Genomic DNA, 24,392 nt, shown 5'->3' on the forward strand with positions numbered 1-24,392 from the left:
TCACAATTGGGGCGAAGTAGAGCGCTACGTTCAGGACTCTGCAAATTCCACCAGCTGTATGATATCAAGGTTTATCAATTATGTAACTTTTTGCATTGAATGCAAGCTTACATCTTCTGTCTTCTTTTTTTATCTTTGGAATGTTTGTCATAACATGAATATATCATTACTATATACCGCATATCTTTCATAATGACCCGCGAGTCGATGAGGTACTCAGCTTTTCTTTGTAGGAATAATTTCGTGAACGAATTCATTTCAATGCTAAGTACGTACAGCTGTATATCCCTTCATCTACATAATGCTAAAAAGCACAATCCATGTTTATCGTCTTCATAGTCGCACGTAGGATTGTTGTTTTTACTGTTACTTTTATCTGAATGGCAAGTTTCTGGTTGTTACCACCGAGCGTCAGCTCATAGTGGCAAGAGAGAAGAATTTCACGTCATTCCAGATTGCAGTTTGGTACCAAGAAATTGCACCGAAGGAAAAAAAAAATCTGATGGCGTGAGAAGACGCCACATCACGTTCAGAGAGAGACAAGCATAAAACTTGAGTTATATGTTTGCGATATTGTCGGCATGCTTTCATTGTAACAAGGACTCGATGCCTTATCTGAAATTTAGAATGAATATTTGAAATCAATCCGGCACGCTGGCAAGGAAAAAAAAAATAACGATGAAAGAAAAGAAGGCGGAACCTACAATGAATACACACGCAACCGCGGTCTGTTGAATGATATATTATATGTTTCTCTACAAAACAAACCAACAAAAAAAAAAAAAAACGTTATGAGTCGTCTCAAATGAAATTGCACGCTTATCATACATTGCTTTTTTTTCTGATTAATGATAATGATACCAACAACCATGTTAATAATTACAGTCATAATAAGAGTATTAAACATCACTAAGAACGCCAGTTAACTCACTCCCCTTCCATACTCCGATCACTCGATGGGATGAAATTCTTCTCAAGAGTGGAAACACAGTTACTCCATCTTGTGATCCACGTGGCGATTGCACTTATATACTGTCATTATGTTGTCTTCTTCTTGTTTGTTTTCAAAAAATGCATATTGTCATGGCAACCAAACGGGCGAGTTGTCTTTTGAGGTCAAAGTTCAAACCGAGTCAAAAACCAGGTCCAACCTGGAAGGAAAACGTAGTTTCCTCCAGGTTAATACTGTGGGTGATGCGGGTGCGGATGAGGGATGTGGTGGTCTAACCAGGGACCAGGGTGTGGCTGCGGGAAGTCGTCATGGAAACCAGCTGGTGGGGGTGGAGGCGGGGGCGTGATGACACCGATGTCGCCGCCGGGGTTGACCACGGCTCGCATGGCCTCGCCGAGACCATGACTGGCCCCGCTCATGATGCCAGGCATACCCGCCGCCTCGGTGAACGGGATTCCGGGCATGGTTCCAGGCGACTGTTGGACGGGCAGTGTCGGGGAGGGGTTGTTGACCGGGTAGCCGTTCGAGACGGCAGGAGTGGTGGGCAGAGGCGAAAGAAAGGACTCGCACGAGTTGATGAACGAACCGTTGTTGGAGACGACTGGTGGCACAGGGGGGCGGTCGTTGGGGTACGGAAGGCCGTGATCGGGCATACCGGGAGAATGATCTGTAAATATCATCGAGGGGAAAGATAAATTGACAGACTGTAACTACTATGCAGACACATTCTATCGCGGCTTTCTGCTATTCTTTAACAAATTTGACTACGAACAGAATCTAGCAAACTACAAGCTGCAATTTAGCATTTTGACCATGAAAGACTCTTTCGAAATGGAATGATAAAAGAAAGTACGACCTCTGCATCACAGCTTGAATGCATGACATTAACGAAGTTGCAATATTGTTAAATTATAGCATTATTGTCATCGATAAGTTTGTATCCCTAAGGGTTCTTCAAGAGAGAGTCCTACTATATGACCCTTGAGATCAGACTATAAAAGTTAAACGCGCTAAGATTCAAAGTTCACTTTCTGACAATAGGCCACTGATGTACCGCTTTTAACTGGAATTAAAGTCAGCGTGAGGTCTTGAAACAACTCCTCTAAGAATTAGATAATCTTTCTCTTTATCAAAAGAAGAGAACGAGATTATTTCACTCAATTTTGGAGGAGAGACATGTACCTCGTGAATAAGGAAAGTGTTTGACTAACCGTCGAAGTCCGTCTGGTCGCCAATCTCCGACGGTTCGAGCTTGACGGGCGAGGCGAGCGGCTCCGGCCCACTAGCCGGACTGCTGGCGTCATTCACCCGCTTGATGTTGCGGAAGTAGTGACCCCATCTTTGTCGATTGGCATCCTTCTTCAGCCGCTTTTCCTTGGCGCGACGATTCTGAAACCAGACCTGGTGGATTGGAGGAGAGAATTGATTGTTACTTTGTAATGATGGAGAACAGGGGGAAAATCTGAGTTGTTATTGCTCTGTGCTTTTATATATCGATCGAAAGACGAAAAGTAGACCAAACGGTGTCCTCATTATAATTTCTGGTGTTAGAATGTTTCCTTTGAATGACAAGGTCACAAGAACGAGGACAGACGTATCATTACCATGGTTACCTCAAACGATCAAAAGACAAGACGTCTCGTAACTATGATATCGCTCCATAAGCCGCGGAATGGAATGGGAGCAGGCGTATGGTTGCCATAGCAACCTCATAAAAGCCCTCCCCATTAGTATCAGACAACTTTGTCTGCATTCCCGCCCTAAAACGTGACAAACGGAACATGCAGGGTGTTAAACGTGAATGTTAATAAGCCTACAACGCTGCTCTTAGAAAGAGTGTGAAAGCAAGACACTCAAATAAAGTGAACGATGCCCTTTTTTTTAGATTTCATTGTATTGAGCCAATCTATATTCTCCTATAGGAACAAGATCTTTATATCAAAGCGGTATCAACCAGAGGCTTGTAGTCTTTTCTATTATGATGGAATTAGGATGAAATGAACTTTGTGCTATTGTCATGTACCTTATGTATTAATTCATCCTCACATTATGTGAAGATTGTTTGTGTACTGATGATGCGCAGTGGACAATGGTGGATATGATGATGATGATGATGATGATGATGATGATGATGAGGGTGAGGAGGAGGATTATAATGTGTTGATGAGGATGATGACGATTGTGGTGGTGGGGTTGGTGGTGGTGGTGATGATGATGATGATGATGATGATAGTAATGATTATCATGATTTTGAAGATATGACATAAGTGATGACTGAGCGATGCTCCTATTTAGTTCCTGAGCTAGCAGCTTGATATGGGGAGATCTGTATTTTTACAGTATTCATTTAGCAGTTCGCTCTGTAATTTGACTGAAAGTGTCTACTTTACGCGGCTGATGATTATGTTCTACGTATGATGGAAAATAGGACAGCTAGAATAAAACCGCTAATACATAGAGCTAGACCCATGGAAGGCCGGCAGCACTACGATCGTACAGCAGAACAATTTCAGGCATCTTGTCTTGTATATATACGGATGGAAAATGAAAACAACAAGAAACTTCCCAATTTTACCGTCTGGCATTTTCAGAAAGAAAGATAATAATATACTAGTAATGCATTCATGATTGTGTTGACAATCTCGTCTCCAGTTTGACTAGTTCCCTCTTGGGCATTGAATTATACGACGTGTATAAGCTCACCTGTACCACCCTCATATCCAGACCGGTCTCCTGCGCGAGTTGTTCTCGGACGTGCCTGGCAGGTTTGGGACTATTGGAGTATGCGTTCTTCAGAGTCTCCAGTTGCTTGGCTGTGATCGTCGTGCGAGGGCGCTTGTTACTGTTATCCATCTCAAGTTCTGTGACACAAGAGAGGAAGACAAAAGAACGGACAAACACGCAGGTAATTACGATTGCTTATGGGATACAGGAGATGGACAAGGCTGTATTTCCTGATCTCTTTTTCACTCTAATTTCATCTTGTGCAGGAGTCTTTCGTTGTGTACGACTTAAACCAGTGAAGCGAGGGAGCAATTTGTAGTCAATCCATTCGGGTGTCATCAACTTCAAATTTTGCATTAATGCAATTGATCGTTGACAATAGGTTGGCAGGCGGATGACTGGGAGGGAGAAAGACAGAGATGGGGGGGGGGGGTGAGAGGGATGGAAGAGGAGTTTTGTCGTGAAGGTGCTACACACTGATGGCGCAACAAGTTTCATTATCACCCGTTGTGTGGGAGAGCATTAAGAGGAGATGGTCCTTGATAGTATGCAGAAATGAACAACTGTAGCGAATGACTGAAGATGAGTCCTCTTTGCGGGAATGGCTTTTGGTATGGGGCCAGTGGGAGGGGGTAAGGGGCAATTATCAATATGAGATGATAGAGATATGATGGGACGACCATTCAGCGGCGCGTGTAAAAGCTTCGCACTGGCGCGAATCGACACGCTCTCGCGGGACCACAATGGACGTATAAATCATTGAGAAAGCGCGCGGGAAGGGGAACGCGTAGACGAGCTACCCCGTCACGCGTCGTTAGTCAAGCACGCATTTCCCCTGTCATCTTCCTTATTCATTCCCGCCCTTTTTGCGCCCTGCCACAGCGTTTGAATACACTCAGGAGCAGACGATGAGCTCCTCGTTCCCAGCGTAGCAATCATTGAACGCTGCTTCCCAGAGAGCGCACGACAAGGGGTGAGGTGGGGAGCGACAAGTGTGCAACTTTACAAATATATCGATGCAATGACAAGAGATGGTGGTAATATCAGCAAAATAATAATAAAGGGAGACAGAAAGAGAGAAAAAAAGACTGGCTGACAGACGGGGGGGGGGGGGGGGGGGGTGGAGACAGAAGAGCAGGGATTACTGACGGTAATCGGACGGCCATGATTCCAACACTGACATTTGGGCAAGCTCATCGAGCCGGCTATGACAAATGGTCATTACCTTTTCATGAGTCTGCCATTTTATGGCATGAATATTCTATGGCGACATCGGTGCTTTCAAACTTGCCTTTCGCTTGTCACTCCCCCTCCCTCGCTCTTCCTCTCTCATCATCTTTTCATTTTCATTATTGCTACGTGTTTGTCTCCCCCTCTGGCTCTTGACAGATGTGTATGGGGGGGGGGGGGGAGACAACTTGTTACTTTGGTGGACCATTTTCCACTACCAACTAACGACGGAATCATTGGTGTGGTAATATGTAGCACTTTTTTCTCTTTCTCCCTCTCAAACTGAATTTTGTAACAGACTACTTGTTGATTTATTCCGTAAAGTAAGTGGAGCGATTGACTTTTAAAAAGAATCCCGTTCGGGAACCGCGTAGGCCTATCAAATATTGACTTTAAAATGGACACTTGTAACTCTGGCTTACATATTCATGTACAAAACTGCATCAGACTCGTTATCCTATTAGCCATATAATACCACTGAAATTTCCCGCGCAACGCTTTTTTAATTCATGATACAGAAAGGCAGAAAGGGATGTTAATGGGTTTATATTTTCGGCAGTCATGGTATTTGACGAGACGTCGTGGTTAATTTAGGGCGACAAAAGCCGCGAGCTTTTCCATCAAAAGAAGTGTTGATAAATAAAATAGTGAATTTATGATAATCGTCTGCAAATTTGGACTGTTACCTAGACACTAAAGCGTGGAGCATGATGTTACAGGAAATTTTGAAATACTTTAATGGGGAAATTACACCGGGCGGAAGGAACGCAGACACTCTCATAGAGGAAGTAAAACGAAGGAGGCCTACATCTTAAGCAGCACTCAATGCAGACTTAGAAATCCATTTGTAATATTTACTAAACGTATGAACACCTACATCTGATATCTACAAGACGGATGAAAATAGTATATCTTGCGTCATCCACGGGATCAGAAGGTGACTACCACAATACAATGTATGATTGAGATTCAATGGCAAACATTCACCAACATTATTACACTAGCTGCTGTCAGGTATTGAGTATCGTTAAAAGTAGGAAGCTTCTATGCTCACTTATTAATCATAAACACATTTACGACGAACGTATTGTATAAAACTCCTATTCAGACGTTTCGTTCTAAATGATCAAGAATAAGTTTCTTGATTTAAGATATAAATTGGTATAGCATGTTCTCTTTTGGCATCTACGGTCAAAGAAGGAAATGATCTACTAAGGACCGAGGGTGCATGGCTACCGTTAATGCTATTTACAACAAGCTTTTGATCAACGCATTCGGACGTGAGAAAACAGTCTGATGAGCTTGCGAAAATGTTCAGACTTTAGTTTAGCTTCTGAGGGACTAAAAGGTATCCCCAGCGTGCACACCACAAGGGGGCTGACTCCAAGGGAAAGGATGTATTGTGCCTCAGGGGATCTAGAGCTGCCCTTCATTAGGAGACTAATGAATGTGATTGTAGAGCGCATCCATCGAGTGTCGTTTTAATTATCATTAGTTCCATCGGCACCGGTTGCCATTAGTTGCACATGCTGAGACTCGGGAACATTGTCGCTTCTGAATTTCCTCACATTACGGGCAAATGATTCTATTCAGATTAAGGCGAAGTATTCCACCTCTAACAAACCAGATAAATATCGCACAAAAACCTAGAAGGTACCGCGCGTGTGGTGTGCGTAGAGAGTAACATACACCATAAAGACACTCATAAAACTTACAAGACACGTCAGTATCCAAAAGTGAACATTTAAATAATTGAATACAGGGAGGCGAGTAATGTTTATCTCTTTCATTTTGCACGTATACACGTCATAAGAGCATCAATCTCCAATTCAAGTAAACGGTTGGTGATCGGTCTTGGCGGTTTCGTAAAACCCCGACAAAAAGTGGTCCTATCATACGCATTTCGGAAACCTGGCATATTCTTGATATTATCGTACATACATTATCTATCTCGAATAACACCAATTCATATAAATTGCTCAGCTAGATTTATAAGAACGGGGGCTTGAAAATATATATGGTGATTTATATAGTAATTAAACCAGTGATAATAGTGAGCTTTATATAACATGAAAAGTCGTAACAAGTAATTACAATTGTTTCTTTGGAAATTAAATACCTTGTGCGGTGGATTCTTGTATGACTCGAACGTCTATTGAGACAAAACACAGATAAGGCAAACCGTTAAAAATGCACTCGGTATTGTCATTGTAGTTTTGAGTGAATTTGTGTCTAAAAGATTGGATTTCAACACATCAATTACGCTCTTACATCATAGAAAATATCTTTTTAAAAAGTACATAGAGAATCCTTTTTTCCGATTTATCAAAGGGCTCATATTGTAATTAGATTTGCAATTAATTTACGCTGCCACACTTGGAGTAACTCTGGTAACAACTTTAACCCTCATGGCTGATTTATTTATTATTTTTTGCTTTCCTAACTACTGCCAGAGTAACCGTAATTATTGCAACACTTACGATATTTGTAACATTTTTACTTTATGGACAGAGCCCTTTTTGTAAATCTTATTGTAAAATTGTCTTGATAAGTCAGACAGCATAACCCTTAAAAGATTGTTTAAAAATCCGGATTTTCTTCAGATGAACACCTTACAGTTTACAAAACACATTGCATTGGAGAAATCGAGAGAGCCGCATCTCGTTATAGATGTAAAAGATATGTTTTAGGGGGAAAAAAAGCCCCACACAGAAATACGGGAGAGGTCTGTTGGATTTTACGCATTAGTGGGTCTGTCACTTATATTCATTCAATTCAGGAGCAATTGTATCCACATAGACAGTCAACATGTGGATTAATCGATTCCATGGAGAAACAAATGACAAGTCTTCCGTGATCTTTATCATCACCGACGACAACACGATCACCTTGATGATTTCGGTTCCGTGCGAGCGCACGACAGAATTACTCATAAGAAACGAAGTAACGACGAAGCGACGATCATTTACGAAAGTGCATTTTGGCTACAGCGGAACCTCAGCAGAAGTGTGGGAACCAATTCACACCCACTGGTCGTATGACAGGGAGCACAAAAATATAATTTCCGTGGGAAATTTTGCCCATATTTCGGGGAAGACATATGCCCGATCTGTTTTCCTGTTTCCTTGCTCATCGTACGCGGAGTAAACGGAGCGAATCGTTGGCACAAAAGGGGGCAAGTAGCAATAAAACTGGGGCATGAGTTGTTTCGCGGGATCGCTGTGTTCAGTAGCAAGCCGTTTCGAAGACTTTCTCATCGTTGTCGCAGCCTCGTAACAAAAGGGCGCCACGGAGGAATGCGTGCGCACGATTAAGTAATTGCAAAATTCGGGGTAAGTATAGCGAAGCCGTCTCCATGGCAACAACAGTCTGTGTTGTAGGCATTAATGAGTTAGCCCACTTGTTTAGTAATATTATGATTGGCGCAGCTTACCACTGAGTTTAATAAGGATATTTTGTCTCTACTGATTACTCTCAAGCCAATGATTGGCCTGGACTTAAGTTGGGACATTTTTTTCCTTTTTCTTTAAAGAAAGGGATAGTTCAAAATTCTTCTCGCCGAATCCGCTCCATTCGCGCCAAACAGAGAGTAATTATGAATTTAGCTCCAAAGCATCGCCATGATGAGAAGCAACTGTAGGGCTTCGATTGTTTGCATATCAGTCAATAACCTTTTCAGAAGGAAACAAAACGAGGTAACACTTTTCCCACGGCTTCCAAATGAGTTGGTTGCAAAAAGACAGAGTGAGAGGGAAATACGATATCAGTGATCGGAAATAATATTTCTCGAAGGCATGTTAAACTTCTCAGCTCAGTCTTGTCTTTGTAAGATTTTAAAGGAATGATCACTGTTCTGTTTGTTTCACTTTACTCGTCTAAGTAACTACAATATGAACATGGATTTGAGTCTTACTTGACAGTATAAAAACCACTGATTAAAGACTACCAGTGGTTCGCCTTGCTTGATAATTTCAGAACACATGTGGGATGAGTGAAAATTTCGCCGTAAATTTATGCAAGGAGTACATAACGCCTGACGTCTGACATTTTTACCTCTACAGTTCTCACCGCTGGTATTTTCACTTGCGACATCTTCTAGCTTTAGGTTTGTATTACTGTCATTTTATTTATTTTTTTTTAAACTCAGGGTTAATTGTTAACCTGTCGTATCTTTATCTGGCACCAGATGAAAAGCACGTTGTATATTTAACGCATATATTCAATGAAAGCTATAATATTCAGACAATGTAACGTGATAAAACCGATGAGTTTATCATTCCCACCCTCCTATCTAACTCACCCATCAATCCTTAACTTGAAAACTTCACTACAAACGGCGGTTCGACTCGGTGAAATTGAGTGAACATGACTACACCTCAAGTATAATTGTAAACCCGTTATGTCGCTATATCTTGTTCTCTTACGGTTTTGAATCAATTCAGCAACTTTAATTTATTCCTAGACTAGTATCAATAACTTGTTATGTTATCATTTCATTAGTCATTCTTATTGCAAGATGAATTCAAATCCTCGTGATAAGATATGGTTAAGACACTTTAAGGCACAGCAATGTAAACCTGCATTTCATCGACGGTCAATTAATTTCCCTTGGCCAGATTTGTTTGTTTAAACGTCTGCTGACGAGCAAGCGGAGGACACGGGGAACTGCCAATTCGAAATCCAATTTGAAATATAAAGTTTTGAAAGATGAAACATCGTGAAAAGATGACAGCAGAAGACAGGAGAAGGGAAGGTGAAGAAAGAAGTAAAGTTTTATGTATAACTGGAATGTATGTATACATCTATATCTCTAGCCATGTTTTTATGTGTACACATAAACAGGTAGATACAGATGATATAGATAGAGAGATAGATAGATAGATAGATAGATAGAGAGGGAGAGGATAAGATACAATATTTAGTTAGATAGATAAATAAATAGTCAAGTGAATACATGAGACTGCTCTATGATGAGACTCGCACTCTGTCAACTAACCTCGTGCTTTGGCCGCCTCGTAGTCTCCCTTACAAACCAACTTGTTGTCAGTCATCAGGAAGAATTCGTCCCCCGTAGAGAGCTGCCTGGTACAGATGATACAGCAGAAGCAGTGAAGATGGTACACATTATCCAGGGCGCGCCGGACGATCTCTGTCGGTGCGATGCCCTTCTCGCACGACGCGCACTTTGTGCCGAATCGCCTGTCGATGACAAGGAATGACGTCATTAAAATATTGTTCGCAAAATCCAAGAGTCACGATAATGACTATGGGTCAAGGCACACATTGAAAGTGTGGCTGTTAGTAAATGTAATAGAACATCTCATCTTCGAATAATCGTGATTCGATTAATTATCATTCGTTCGAGAATTCTGATCAAAACTATACGAGATACCACAAACTGCCAAAAACAAAATTCGAAATCCCCTAAACATCAAATTCTCTATAACAGACACGCTCTGTAGACTATAATACATGTTATCCTATTTGCCAAGTTGAGGTGAATTAAAGGAAATCCTGGACGGCCTAAAAATGTTTCTACCTCCAACTACCGTCTGCTAGGATGTAGAAGTGTATAGAAAACGGTCACTTTTCACATTCTTTCTTTTTCCCTCCTGAGTTCGTTCCACAAGCCGCTCATCAGATTAATGACAGACAAGCAAAGATGGAGCAGCGATGTCTCCGAGTGTTTTTTTAACCTTTCATTTTATATCTTTTGAGTCTTGATGAATCTGGCTGCTGATTGAAGATAAAAACAAATCCGGATCAAAAGGTTAATGACGATCACCCCCTTGCGTTCACAACATTCATCGAGAAAGCCCGAACACAAACGACCTATTTCAACTTTGTTGAGGTTTCCCGTTGACAGCAACCACGAGAGTTCATTGACATCACCAAAATGGCTGTCGGCTTTCAGCGTCGAAATAAGATTTCTTAAGGTGTCATTGACCCCTTCTGGACTAGAAAACCCTCTAACCACTTCAAAATATATTGGGGCCACTTACAACAAGGAATTAAGACGCAGAGTCTGATCTCGATCAGGATTTAGGGGAAAATTTCGCGCGGCACATGGCGAACACATGCTTTCGCGCCTCGCCGCTGCTTCAATTAGCACAGATAGTCTGCGCGTAATTCGAGGAGGTTGAACTCTGGGACGAACGATGCGCTGACGCAATTGTCTTTGTTCATGTAGAGGGACGGACACACTGTCGGTATGCCAAAACTCTTGATCTTTCTTTCTTTCTTGATATTAAGCCGGCAAAACACATTCTTACAGCCGTGTTCATCGATGAAACGGACTCCTAGCGCCTGAACTGAGTCTTCTGTATCTCTCTTGTGCAATGATATACGTGATCGAATGACGCTTTATTCTGATTTTGTAAAGATTATGCTCAGATTTCTAATCAACACGGCGTCAAACGATTTGTAGTGTCCAAAAGGATCCTACAAAACTATCATTGTTCTCAATTATTATTTATTTGACATGTCATGGTCTGAGGAATTCAAACAAACAATAGAACGTGAAAATGGAAAGTTTATGCGACTTTTGCATCTGCTATTGATGACTACTACTTGCTACTATTATACTAACTACTACTACTATTATACTGCTACCTATTACTACCTCTATACTGCTGCGACTATTACTACTACTACTACTGACTACTACTACTACTACTACTACTACTACTACTTGGCCTACTACTGCAACTGCATCAAATATAAATACACACAGACATACATACAAAACACACTCTCTCTCTCACGCGCGCACACACACACACACACACACACACACACAAACACAAACACACATCAAGTATAGAGCTACCGTCTTTGATCATGAGAACGCACTCACGGGGAGGTAAATAACCTCACGTGTGACACACCGTACAGACACGACTCGGGCGGCGCCACTGTACCACTCGGGCGGCGCCACTGTACGACGCGGTGGCGCCACTGCCAGCTGGAGTGCTAGGCAAATGAGGGGCTCAGTACCGTAGGGCTGGCACAGCAGAAGAAAAAAAAAAGTTCCTCCGGTGGGCGTTTTCATTTAATTCCATAAAGAGAACAAAAAAAAAAAATCACCGTGAAGCTCGTCCATTTGTGTTGCGTCTTTTGAAGACAGTGACACGATGAAGTAAGAGAGAGAGAGAGAGAGAGAGAATAGATAGGCAGAGTTAAGAGAGGAGAAACGTAAGTGTAATGTCTCGATAATAAGGCTTATTTCGCCCCGAGGGGTGCTGGTCGCGTCATGGGAATTAGGGCGCTGCCCCAAACGAGTCCCGCCCGGATCGCATCCCACACACCATAGCAGGTTGCCATGACTCCGGGCGACAGAATGGATTTCTCCTCCCGTACACCAGGAGCACCGTGGCATTTCTACACACCAGTCAGTCAGCAGGTCTAGCCGCGGGTCAGGTGATGCTCGCACGGTAAGAGACCGGGACACACTCCCATGATTCATTCATTTTACACATTATAGTCAGAAAAGAGATCGGCTACTAGGAGAGGATTAGTAATATAGGGCTGTTACTCTGACTCTGTCACCAAATCATGCTTAACTTAACGCTTCCTTCTCATTCTTCCCTCGTTTTTTCCTTCCCTCTTCCCCATCCTCTCTCTCTCTCTCTCTCACACACACACACGCACACACACACACACACACACACTCACTAACATGAACACATACTATCTGAGATGAGAGCGGCCCATCACATTCGGCGTAACCATGGTGATGATACTTACTTGAAGAAGTCTTCTTTGCAGAACACGCCGCCATCCCGTGAGAAGCAGCGATCGGTCAGCTGAGCGTTACAGTCGACGCATCGGAGGCATTTAGCATGCCAGGCTCGATCCACAACCTTGAGTATGAATCGATCGAGGATCGGGTGATCACAGCCCGCACAAAGAGAAATCGATTCTGAGCAGAAGGGAGATGAAAATATACGTCCTGTTATGATTTTAGACATTTCTGCTAAGTACATCTTTATTACAATTTCTGATAAGAAAAAAAAAAACACGTCTTATTTCTGTAGTGGAATTCAGAGCATTAGCATAAATCAATACATTACACAGTAAAGTAAACTTATATAAAGAAAGGATGTCTCCAAAATATATGAGGGGGGGGGGTATAAACCGGATGATTGACACAAGCTATATCACTATCAAAATTCTTAAAGCGAACTATTAATCGTTTTAATGATTTTCTAGTATCAAGTGTAAACACACAATGCCATGTTGGTAATATTAGTATCAGTATAATGCTGAATATTATTATTGTCTGATATATGTGTGAGTGTGTATGTGTGTGTGTGTGTGTGCGTGTACACACACAAGGATTATTACTCACATCGTATACATGCACACATACAAATAATTAGACATAACCATGATAACATGACACCTCTAGCTTTGAACATCACTATACACACAGCAATAGTCAGGGAGAATAACAAATGCGAAGGACAGCGTCATCTAGAAAAGCACTGAAACGCCGTTTGTATCATTATGCATGAGATAGTTATCGTAGTGGGTCTTATTACGTTTTGTCAACCCGTCCATATAATAGCCTGCGTTTGCCATCGAGTATCAGTGAGTGTGGTGAATGAGCATCACGTAATCTTTGAGCAAAAAAGACGCAATGTACTGGGAAGAGTTACTGTTAGAGTGCAGATATATTCGAAATGAGTTTTGTTGGTGGTGGTGCTGTTGCTGTTATTGTTGTTGTTGTTGTGGTTTGAAAAGCAGATCGCATCATCCTCATGAGAACTGACTAAAGAAGAGTATAGATAAGAGCAGAAACCAACTCTTGTGCAATATTTGGTCATGAATCTGAGGTGTTCTGCTGTTGATGGATACAAAATCATTTCCACGAATGCATATATAGCTGATACAAAATTAATCGAATTTCTCTCGAATCATGCCATACAAAGCAAAATCCATAGATTCTAGTCGCAGAAGTATAGAGGAACAAATGGCCCATACACATTCTTTCCACTGAGAAAAGCTGTAAAGCTAATGATATTTAAAAGATTTTTAAAAAGTGTGATATAAGTCTCTCTTGTTGGTGGACCACTGTCTCTGTTGATAAACACGTAATGAGATTCCTAATGACGCACTGGAAACGAGAAGCCATTATTAGCTTCATTATACCTGCTGCTTTCTCTCTTTCTTGTATAGGTCCTATGTTACGAATAATCCCCGGGAAAATAGTCAGCGTTGACGTACGACATTGTATGCGAAGCGGAGAGGAAGCTCTATTAGCAGTAGAATTCATCAAGCGAAAAAATTTGTTTGGACGTCAGCACATTAAAATAGGGGAAAACATAAAAATTAGAAACTTAACTTCAAAATGTTTAAGATATATATAAGTCATCTCTTTAAAATCATCTACGAAAAAATATAAACACACAATCAACCTATACCGTTTCTGCGTATGAAACAAAACTTCTTACTAGTGTTTGCCAGCTGAAATTGTTACCCAAATATTTTTGACAAGTTTCAAGCAAAAAAAAAGGAAGCCTTTTTTGAAGTGTGCAATCTTTGAATAAACATCATTACACATTTGGGAGACATTTTATACTTATTCAAATTCCAAAGCAAACATGGATGTCAAATTGTAATTTACAAATTGTCAAGCGTTGATGAGCGAGTGGCAGACGTAAACGTAATTTTGTATCACACTTTCCTATAGATCATTATTTCAAAGCAGATTTCTTTATTTATCAAGTTGCATTGTGGTATAGCAGTCACACGAAACTCGCCAGACACAAAGTGTATAAAAATGTATATCAAAGATGAAAACAACCATCCGGAAGACAGCTTTATATAATAAGGTGTAAGTAATCATGTTATAATTATTGGCATTGTTCATTTCATAAGAATAGTTGCACTACTCGTAATTCAATTGCCATCCACGCAGTGATAGATTTGTCGTGAAGGTTTTCCATTTTGATGAAAGTTTGCTAATCATCACAACACGTCTATCACCGTATGAAAAAGAAATTCAGAAATGAAATCAAAATTAAATCAAATCTCTGCTTCGTCTATGCAATAACTCTGTTGTCAAATTACTGAGCTCACCGTCGATCCTCAAATCACATAATTTTTGAAATTGTTAAAGCCTTTTCAAAGCATATAGTATTGGAATGAAATCACGATGTAGACGTATTCATCCATAAGTTAATAGAATATCCTTTCAACAATGCACCGTATAAAATCTCGATTCATATGTTTTTTTCTCTCTTAATCGCTTAAACGTACTCATTCTGTGTTGAACTACCCCTTTACTGTCTTGAGCAAAGTTTGTGAATCAACGTGTCAACTTGTTAAAACAAAATTTCATTTTCGTACAATAGCTATTCAGAAAAAAAAACCCTTCTAGAACATTAACAGTCTAGATAAAATTTGTATTTCTTGCAACAGAAAAATTACACGCAAACATTAGACATTATCTTAATTTTCGTGCTTTAAATCAAGACAACAACAAAAAACAACCTTCGCTGGTACTGTTGCAATTCAACATATAACTTCTTGTCTGCATTATTCATGTCTTTTTGTGATTCCAATTCAAATTAATTTATTCGCCCATCAATCACTTTGAAAAGATGAGAGTGTGTAAGTAGAAGTACATCCTAAACATGAGCTTGATGTAATAAGACCTCACAATAAAGAAGTAAAAGGCAACGGAAAAAAGAGACAATTAGAAACAGAATATTTGAAATTCTTACAACCAACAGATATAAATACATTGCACCAGACCTCAAAATCATACAAGAAAACATTATACAATGAATAGACGTAAACATTTCTATCAATGTTTGTATATGGCATGTATTATATGTAAATTAAGAATATGAAAATATTGATATAAAGATATTCACGGTCCTGTTTTATGAAGAGTTAAAATTGATCATATGGTTGATTTCAACTGTAAGTCTATGGCAGCCTGTGTTGTAAGGAAATTTAAAATCGATTTTATCTTTTGATAAAACGGGGCCCGTACGGATCTTATATCCAAACGAACAAAAAAGAAAGCTTTGTGACTTGGGGACGCAGTCTAAGCTTAGAGAAGATGTATTCTGCGCATAAAGATACTATTAGGAAAACTGTTATTATTTTTTGAAAGTAACCCAAAGGGCATTAATATTAAGTCAACAGTATATAAAAGTTAAGCAAGGCGAAAAAAAAGGATTGAAAATTGTTGATGTATCATGAAGTAAAATAATTTCTCTCAATATAACTCGATTCATATATATATATATATATATATATATATATATATAAGTATTGCAATGAAGATGCAAATGGTAAATTACGTTCCTTACTTATTCTAAATACCCGCGGTTACTTAAGTTATATTATGACTTGCTTTAAAACAAAATGTATCTCTTGTAAACACGAAATATGTTTATTATATGTATATATTGAAAAAGAAGATCCGTTTGTATTTTGAGTGCAGATTCATCTCTATCAGATGGGTAGTTTGCATTGTGTATAGTGCACATAGTCGCGGGTGTCCCTATCTAATATCCTAATTGCTTATCTAATCAAATTTTCTTAATTAGATTAGCTCGAGAGTTCGATGTATTGATAAAACCGCCGCGCGCACTGACTACTTGCGTCGCCGGCGACGGAGGTACTCTCTGCCCGGTTGTCATGGCGGCGAGTGGACCCGCTGAAAGCCTCGATCCGACGCCTCTGTGGGAGAATCTTTCTCCCGACATGGAGGCGCGTTCGGCAAACGGACTAGCTTACATCTTCCAACGAAATAACGCACAATACTACCTTTATTTCCCACTTTTGAAGACGCATTCACTGCATGCTTGTTCCCAAGTGCTATCATTACAGATTATCAATTTATCATTAGTGTCATTCTAAATTTAGCATCCAACAAAGAAGGAGTAGCTGACAACCGCACGTCGGGTGAATCAATGTTAAAGATTTATAACAATTCCGCTTATTTACATCTTAAGTGACAACTTAACAGTTTGTTCGAGCTGTTGACTAGCCCATTGTTTGTCTTAAAATGCTCTTTTTTTTCTCTTTTTTTTTGGATAATCCTGTCTGATATGTGACAAAATGTTCAGTGTGCAAATAATTGATCTTCACAATCGATATTCTTTTAATCCCTTCATGACACAGCCGAAATTTCAAAATGCCTAATATGAATCCTGAATCAAATCGCGAGTAAATCAGATTCTTTTTATTTAAGCTATGTACGCGCAATGTGAAAAGAAATCCATAAATATATCAGAAATACATGTGAGAAAATTAAAAAAAATAACTAGAATTTACGTTACTGAAATTCCACAAATATTTCAGAAAGAGCGAAATGAGGAAATTAAGGAGGAAATTAAGTAAAACTGTGTACAAGAGTGTAGGCTCGAATCTATCGGAATATCTCCTTCACAACAATGGTTGTAACATGTTATCATCCATTACATACAGTTGATGCCTGAACATTCGTTTCACATGAATTTTACATAAATTATTACATTGACAAAGTAAACATACATAACTTTCCGTTACAACACAAAGCAACACTAGAATATGAAATAAGACCAAAAATAAAAAGAAAAGAAAAGAGAGGGAGAAGAGAAAATAGCATTCATTGCATTTCTTTTCAGATGATGCGCAAAGAAGGTTCCAAATGTGAGAAATGAAGCAAGAAAAGAGGGAAATGAGGAAAAACACCTCTTTGCAGTGTGTACGGGCGAACAAACATGAAAGGGAGCGGGTTATGTGCGAGGCGGAGGAAGAAGATAATTTTGCGCGGGTACATCTACTCGCTGAGGAGGCAAATTCAATTCAGAGAGAAGGAAAATCGAGTTATGATGTATATAGGAATTGGCTCGGAACGGGGCTAAATAAGATCATCTCTCGCTCAGCTACTCCTGATGAGATTAGCGCCCGATGCTCGCCTCTCCGATTTCCAAGTCAATCTTCAAAGTCAAAGTTGCCATGAGGATGGATTTTATTCAAAGAAATAAAAGTGTATAACAATGCATTTTTTTTTCTCCTCAGACAAAGTAAGATTCATCGAGGCACGAAAATAGGAAAAAGGAGAAAAACGAGTTGAGGGAAGGATTAAGTTAAAGGAGTTTTTATTTGAATGGGAGGAATGATCCTAAATATGGCATGCGGAAGAATCGATTAGGGTTAGAGTCAGGTGAAGAAGAGGATTAGCCGTGATGGAAGAGGTGGGAGTAATAGGTTTGATTGGTAGACGAGATGACACGAGGTAAGGCCCAGTTTGGGACTTTGGATCCGTGCTAAACCCGACTGCACTAATTCATTACGACGGGTTGGTACTGATGATATGAGTCGACCGTCGGGTTACGAGGGGACCAAACACAGACAATTAAGAAAATTAGTTTTTTGAGATTGAATGCGTGTGTGTGTTTCTTACTCTGTTCTTGGTAGGAGTCGGTGCTCGCCTGTGGCATGTTGCGCTCTATCTGCAGCGGCCCACCGAGATAAACGTCCTGTTTCATGACACCACTAGCCCCGTTTTCTTCCCGCTCCACCAAACTTTGCGTTTCGCCGCTCTGGCCCGGGTGACGATGATGATGTGCTGCCTGGATGCCCGCTGCGAGAGTCCGCGGGCTCGCCGTCTTTCTGGAGTTGATGCTGCCTGGAGAATGAAGTGGAGAATGGTGTGAGGGAGAGAGGGAAAGAGGAGACGGGAGAGAGATGAGGAGAGCTGAGGCGCGGGCCGGTGGGGAAGGCACGTGCGTGCGGAGACTATCGCTTTGTAGCCAGTTTCTGCTCTGGTACGATTTTTGGCTAGCAGACGACACGGCAGTGGAACACGCGTGAAGTCCAGAAATTAACCGAGCCGCTGCCCGTGGTGGCGTGCGCACGCGACAATCACACGTCATTTTCACTTTCTTAACTCCCCATTGGCTTAGAGGGAGGGAAGGCGTGGCGAGGGGGCCAATCAGGGAGCGAGAATCCCTTGTGACAGCCACCATTTCAGCTTCGCTCTCCACAAAGCACAAATTTTGCAATTCCAACGCCCAGAGGATGTTCCTTCCATTCCCCTCTGAGCAGAGTTTCACGTTTACGAAGAGTAAACAAAAGGCTAAAAATTCTGCCACTTGCTTTTGTCACTTTGGTCAAATATTTTTCCCCAAGTACTACGCTCTATTCATTTCAGAAAGACTGAAAACAAACATATTCATATAGATAGATACATAAATAGATAGACAGACAAAGGTATAGATAGAAGAGATAGACAGATAGACAGATCACCAATAGGTATATGCCTGATTCGTGTGTTCGTGTTCACGTAGTGTACTCTAAAATTTTGAAACCAAATATAATTACATTCTCAAACAACAAATTGTACCTCTCTATCTTCGTTTTGTTTTATTTTCTTGTAATGAAAAGAAAATAAGTATGTGAAAGGGAAACAAAAAGTTGTCAGCTGAGTGAATTGAGTGAAACAGATCCATGCATTCAATTGAACCAAGTATCTAACTCACGACATATCTTACTCACGACAGATCTGTAATGTATTTGTTGTTACAAAAGCAACTGGAAAACATGCATTAGGTAATAATACATGACCGTTATTGTTTAAATATATCGCTCCTAGCGTCTGATAGTATTTACCAATATCACTAAAATATTCAAATGTCATTATTCTATTTTCATATATGTTATCTTATTATATTGATGCAACTTTTGATATTTCTTTGCCCGGTTGCATAAAACTATAGGAACTGTAATGAAAATTGATGGTACATCTGCAGTCACATGGTAACTCTCGAAGCAACACTTTTATGGCCAGTCAAAGCCAGGAAACCTCTGATAGTCTGGTAGCTATCATTGATTTGCAGTGTTACCATTCAGTGTAAAGTTACCATGGTATTTTATTTTCATTTGGGCCTTTAGCTTTAAACGCAATTATTCAAAGTGTTATACAATTCTGTGGGCTTCTTGCTTGTGGAAAATGTCTTAACAGTTTCTGGAAGAGGTTTTGAGAGGGATAGTGATGGTCACATTGATGATAGCATACTTTATAGACCAGATTCATCAAGTTCCATAGAAAGTAAATAATTGATACTTTAAATATCCACACAGGAATTTCCCTCTGGCTTTATTGAATAAGGGCAGCAGTCGCCTTCATCTCCATTTCACATACTAATTGTTATTCAGAAAATCTTGTTGTTTTAACATTTTAGAAACCATTTCATGGTATTTTTAGTTGATATTTGTAATCATGATTAATTGTTTCTCTTGAACCTGCGATCGCCGCTGCGCTGACTGACGGTCATATTCATCAGAATATTCATGATGAATGGGTTGAAACCAAAGTCAAGGTCAATGATGGGACCTTCATGGATTGTGACGTCACTGAATGTCTTTGTTTTCGTGGACTACAGACAATGTCGATTCCTTTCACACTTTAACCGCAGGAATCCTCGGTACAAGACCTTACAGGTATGATGTTGACGTGTGATGTTGAGACGTATTACGAAATTGTACGAAAAGAGATCCAACCTGTACATCTGTATCCGTCTATCATGCAGGCTGCCTACCCTCGCGTGAAGTCTCGCGCGTATACGTGCGCGCGCCATCTCTTTGTGAAGAGCTGCGAATGATTGTGATGTCATCCGGGTAGTGTTTCGTCATCGTACCCCCAACGATTGCCGTCTTTTACAGAATTCTTTTGTATGAAGTCTGAGGTCGTATGAATTCATACAAAAGAGAATAAATGATGTGTTCTTGTGCACCATACGTACGTTTGTCCTCATTTTTCTATTCTAGTTTTTCCTCGTTAATGAATGTGTGGGCGTGTTTGTATCTGTGCGTTGTGCGTGCTATGTGAAACGTCTCCACTACAAGCTTTTGATTCCTTTTTTTCGTTCACTTTCTACATTGTTTACAGCGGGTGATTATGATTATTAAGTGTACGTCATGTTGTCCAGGATCAATCATCTTTGTACTCGTTAGTGCATAGATACATGATATAATTGCCAATAATGCGGTTTTACTCACTAGAATGTATTTCATCAAAGGCAGGAATAAATGAGTCATGATTATAACTTGGAAGAAAGAACTTGGATGGTAATAACTTGTGTATTGATGCAGGGTAGTGTTTAAAACAGTGACTCATACATATTGGAATAAAATTTTTGTTGATTCTCAAAAAAAAAGAACTTAAAACACTACAAGGAGGATGGCTTTAAGGTGCTAAATGTTAAATAGCATCCATACACTTCTAATTGAGATACAAAGCTGGAAGATGACTAAGGGGACTTTCCAAATACCACAACATGAACAGAAAATTGAAGTTCACAAAGTTTGGGTCTTCAGGTATCATGATTCTTTTTTTTTCGAGGCTTCTCAACGCGTCGTGACGGTAGCAGGTTTGATACAATCAATTCCAATTCCCTCCTCCCCCCCCCTTCTCTCCCCTTTTCCCCTCAACATCCAATCAACATCGTAATGAAGTGTCCATACGAATCAACCAATCATAGACCGTTTCGGTAATGTTTTCAAATTCTATGCATGCTTTGTTCACAAAAGTTGCACATAACAACCACAAAGTTTGTCGGGGCATGATGCCCTACCTAGCAACATCTGCTAATGGAATCCTGTCTCAGGAATTTAGTCTTAAGAACTTAGTTGGAGGGAGCAGGTGAATTAAAAGATTCGTTACTAGGATGTAGGAAATGACACATCCATGAATTGTTGATATACACCACAGAAACAGCATATTCTTGTGAAATTAGTTTCTTGACAAGCACGCAGTGAAAGAAGCGGTGATTATTTACCGCCTGCATGACTCAAATCCAGACGCAGGCAGAACAGACGCGGGCACACATATCTAGTCATAGACTGAAAATAAAGTTCATGGAACTAACCAATTCATCCGAGAATAGTCAAGAATTTCATTTCTTATGATTCAGTACGGACATGGTGTGGATTGTGAGAGGTAAGAATACCAGGGCAGATCACAGCTCTTTTGCATAAGTCATCGCGTTTCGTCTACTGAAGACGCCACTTCTCTCCCATCGTCGTGCAGCTATGGAGCTAAACAATCAGTTCCCGACCGGAATCTCGCTCCAGGAATACGAGGAGAAAGGAGGATGAGGCTTGAAATATCAAGGGGATCTTCCCTCGTCCCGTCGGGTTAACAAGGCAAGGTGTCAATTGACGAAAACTCCGATGAAACTGCCTGGTGTAATTCACCCTTCGTCGATGTTTATTGGTGGCGGCCGCTTGCACGGCGCACTGCCGTTCTTCGTCGGCCACATGAATTACGACGACAATCCGCGTTATATGCAATCATCTCCCCCTCTTATGTCCCCCTTCTCTCTCCCTTTCTCTCTCTCTCCCTCTGTTTTATCTCTCCATCTATCCATCTCTCTGTCACTTCGCTGTAAGTCTGGAACTATTAGCATTTTCTCAAAATAGACACTGCTTTTTTCCACTCTGCAAAATGGATGGGTAAAGCCAATTTCCTAAGTGGGGCGCCTCGTTCATGTATGTTCCCCTCCTCTCCTAATGTAAATATCATATGCTTAAAACTGTTTATATGTATATAACACAATATGGGAATATTCACGAGGTTTGGTAAAACATGAGGAAAGGCTTACATATGTGTCCAGAGGTTACATTTTATTTCATTGGAATGCAGTGTTCCTGAGATGAGTAGGAAAATGTGCATCGGATGAAAAGATAACAGGAAATCGAATGCAAAACAAGACGTGCCTTGGGCTGGCTATCTGCTCTTATTTGCCTGCAAGCAGGAAGGTCAGGCCGAAGCCGTGGTGACGGAGTGGTAGGACATCAATCAGACAAACCAGTCTGGGCATCTATGCTAATGAGGTCCGACTTCCATAAGAAAAGATGCGCGGCAAGTCTCATCTTGACTAGAAAAAGATGTTTTATAGCAGGGCTTCAATTCTATACGTACAGTCGGTCATTTAGAAACTGTTTTTATTCAGGATAAAGTCGAATAATCATATAGACTTGCATTTATATTTCGAGAAGTTGACAATTTTTTTTTTAAATTCTGGGGCTGTCTGCACCAGTTTCATACATCATGATGGCGTTTTGGATGTAGAGGTAACCAGCTTTCAAATAGGTTATGACGTTTTGTGTTAGTTTATCAACAGGAGGCATAGGGATTGACGGATTAGTTTTGTTCTGTTTTGCTTTAAAGATCAGGTGGTTTGTCAGCGACATTAATATACTATGCCACTATATAGTATATGACTAAGGTGGCAACCATTGTCTTCATTTTTTTTCTCGTTCTCTCTCTATTTCCCGCCATTTTATTTTACCATTATTCAATTCCACTCTCCATGGTTCTGTCATACAAACTGAGTAATACTAATATTCAACCATATTTACACTATTAAAGCACACAAGTCTTAGCCATGAAAAGCTGAGCTAGAGGGAGAGAGGGAGAGAGAGAAAGAGAGAGAGAGAGGGAGAGAGAGGAAAGAATAAAAAACCGATAGGCCAGGACAGTTTCGCAAAGAGTTATTTGGATTGCATTAAACGTTTCTGTGAAAATTAGACGTCATTAAGACGTTAGATTCTTGGAAGCTTGCTTGGAAGCATAAAGGTATAGGTGATAAATTTGTCAAGTAGGGCGTACCAAAGGCGTGTATCCTATATCCTGAAAACCGTGTCTAGTTAGAGTACTTCAAGAATTTTGTACAAGTAACCTTAAAAAGACAATTTGCAATCAAGCATTATAATTCATCTGTAGAGTCTAAACTGAAATCCCTACTCCCATTCCCCTCGTCACAAAAAAAAATATAGGTTTTTGACAAATAATGCAAAATATATAGCAGAACATATCAACACATATGAAGAATAACACGCGTTTACACACACCAAATCTCGGTTGGTATAGTTTTTCGCGTTAAAGAATAAGGTATTAGCCTTGTCCATGATTTATACTGCCCCCACATACTCAATTAGACTTTAACTTTTTGTACCAGACGTTTAGCAGGATTTTTCGAAGTTCGTATCACTCGTGAGCAAGATTTTAAATTTGCACTATTTTTTTCAGTTGATAGTGCTGTACTCAAATTGCTATGTATGGAAACGTTAGAAGTCTTGCATGAACTATTTCGCACGATTTGTTAAACATCTATGGGTTGCCATGGCACAAGCGTGATATTCGACATTTCTAAACTTCGGGAAAAATCACGATGCCGTATTAAACAGAGAAACAGGTTATCACAATGGTATACTATGCTAGATTGTGGTATAGGTAAATGTTTGTGCCAAGTACTTTAGAAAGTATGGTCTGTCATCATTGAGGTGGTATGGATCAATTGCAGAATATAACATATTGTTACATTATAAATTGTGGTTCGACAAAGATTGACAAAAATCGACCAAAAAGTATGGTTCTAAATTACAAAAGAAAGTTATGGGCATTGCACTCGATCGTATTTCTTAGCCTACACGAATCCTCTATATTTCATGAACCGAAAACATTAAACATTGC

General features: G+C 40.2%; 1 protein-coding gene across 1 annotated transcript; it reads right to left on the reverse strand.

The window, feature by feature from the left end:
- Positions 1-1,179: 1,179 nt before the first annotated feature.
- On the reverse strand, positions 1,180-18,594 carry LOC139728877 (LIM/homeobox protein Lhx3-like). The gene is made up of 6 exons (XM_071639811.1): positions 18,318-18,594; positions 12,653-12,827; positions 9,903-10,105; positions 3,656-3,813; positions 2,164-2,353; positions 1,180-1,619 (listed from the first exon to the last, which is right to left on the reverse strand). The coding sequence occupies exons 1-6, from the start codon at positions 18,400-18,402 to the stop codon at positions 1,180-1,182; spliced, it is 1,251 nt and encodes a 416-aa protein (XP_071495912.1). The 5' UTR covers positions 18,403-18,594.
- Between the last annotated feature and the right edge of the window lie 5,798 nt (positions 18,595-24,392).

Source organism: Diadema antillarum, unplaced genomic scaffold (genome assembly GCF_040938485.1).
Source record: "Diadema antillarum isolate AM-2024a unplaced genomic scaffold, OU_Dant_1.0 seq00000204_RagTag, whole genome shotgun sequence".
Classification (NCBI taxonomy): Eukaryota; Metazoa; Echinodermata; class Echinoidea; order Diadematoida; family Diadematidae; genus Diadema; species Diadema antillarum.